The sequence below is a fragment of the Pteropus alecto genome, unplaced genomic scaffold (genome assembly GCF_000325575.1).
Source record: "Pteropus alecto unplaced genomic scaffold, ASM32557v1 scaffold131, whole genome shotgun sequence".
Classification (NCBI taxonomy): domain Eukaryota; kingdom Metazoa; phylum Chordata; class Mammalia; order Chiroptera; family Pteropodidae; genus Pteropus; species Pteropus alecto.
This window is the reverse complement of record NW_006434709.1, coordinates 19,991,340-19,992,943: the sequence shown is the minus strand read 5'-3', so window position 1 is coordinate 19,992,943 and position 1,604 is coordinate 19,991,340. Positions and strand designations below refer to the sequence as shown.

At 45.4% G+C, this 1,604-nt stretch overlaps 1 protein-coding gene across 1 annotated transcript in view; it reads left to right on the top strand.

Moving 5' to 3' along the window:
• Nucleotides 1-1,604, top strand: part of PRKCE (protein kinase C epsilon) — a 449,749-nt gene that overhangs the window by 292,757 nt on the left and 155,388 nt on the right. The window contains exon 6 of the mRNA XM_006909689.3: nt 1-118. This exon is cut by the window's left edge and continues 6 nt beyond it. Within this exon, the coding sequence (XP_006909751.2) occupies nt 1-118 (118 nt within the window). The remainder of the gene's footprint in view (nt 119-1,604) is intronic.

Sequence of the window (1,604 nt, the reverse complement as noted above, 5' to 3'; positions counted from 1 at the left end):
CGGTTCAGTGTCAACATGCCCCACAAGTTCGGTATCCACAACTACAAGGTCCCCACCTTCTGTGACCACTGCGGGTCCCTGCTCTGGGGCCTCTTGCGGCAGGGTTTGCAGTGTAAAGGTAAGGTGCTCTGTGCCCCGCGCTCACCCCCTGCCGCGGGCCTCTGTTGTCTCCTTTTTAAAAAAGTCTTCATTTATTCTCATAGCTTCGAAAGCAGCTTCCAGATTTAGTGGGAAGACTGAGCACAAGCCCATGCTAAGAACCGTATTAGTCACCTGTGAGTGTGTTAAGCTATCTCTGTGCTGACAGCATCCAAGGGAACTGCACCGAGGATGGAGGCGTGACTCTACCTTTTAAGATAGTTAAGCTGGAGAGACAAGATGAGTCTATAAAAGCTTAAAAAATAATTTAAGGAATAGATAGACTTGAGACAAAGGGAAAAATATTTTTGGAGTTAGGCGCCGAAATAAGTAATAGATATTTTTCTGTCACAATCCCTGTTTCAGAGCCTGCTCTTGGCAGGAGCCATGCTAGAATGCTGGCACATAAGACATCTTTTTGATCCTTCATTAGGCTTGTGATGTAGGTGATATTATCCTCATGTCCCCAGTGAGGAAACTGAGGTTCAGAGACTAAGTTACTTAGGTTCGAATTTGACTCGTGGGTTCCTTTCTCTGTTTCCTGCCTTCTGCAGGAATTGTCTTCTGCTCAGATGGGCATGCTAAGTGACAAGGGTAACAGCACATAATACGGGAAGGTGGAAACATACTCTGGGGAACTGATAGAGTGTCCAGTTCCATAAGGTGGTCTAGCCCCCTCACAGGGTTGAACAACCAGGAACTATTGGGCAGGAATGTTGCATGGACATTACTTAACAACAATGTTTTATTATACTGAATGTATTATTAATAAATTTTCATTGCGGAAAAATTAGAAAAAGAGGTAAAGTATACGAAAGAACTGAGGCAATGAACAAATTGGTCACCAAAGGGATCCCCGTGAGAAATTATGAGGATTAGAAATAGAGTAATGGCTGCAATGGGCATAAAGAGGAGGCAAATAACTTAAGAGATATTGAGGAGTAATCTATTGGCTATAGTGACCAGATCCAATTGGGAGGACAGTGATACCATTCCCTGAGGTAGGGAACGCCAGAGGGAGAACAGGGCTGGAGGAAAATGTGGAGTCGAGTTGGGGACGTGTTAGCTTCGAGGTGCCTGTTGGAAATTTACGTGGAACTGTCCGACTTCCAGACATTCTTACTGAAATTCAAGGGAGGGGTTTAGACCAAGCATTTAGATTTGGGATTTGTCAATGTCTCAGTAGTATTTAAAGCCATAGAGTAGATGTCATCCCCAGGAAAAGTGCCACGAGTATGAAGAGAGAAGACGGCAGTGCGGAGTTCCAAGGGAGGAGGGATGCCAGCATCCACGGGTGAGCCTGTGAAGGCAGTAGGAGGAGAAGGCAGTAGTAGGAGACCTCAGAGGCAGGAGGGAAAGTAGCCAGAAATGGCATCGTGGAAGCCAAAAGAAGAGAGCGTATAAAAAAAGAAATACAGAAGAAAGCAGCGGGTGCTACCAAATGCTTACTACCCTGTGTTTGGGTG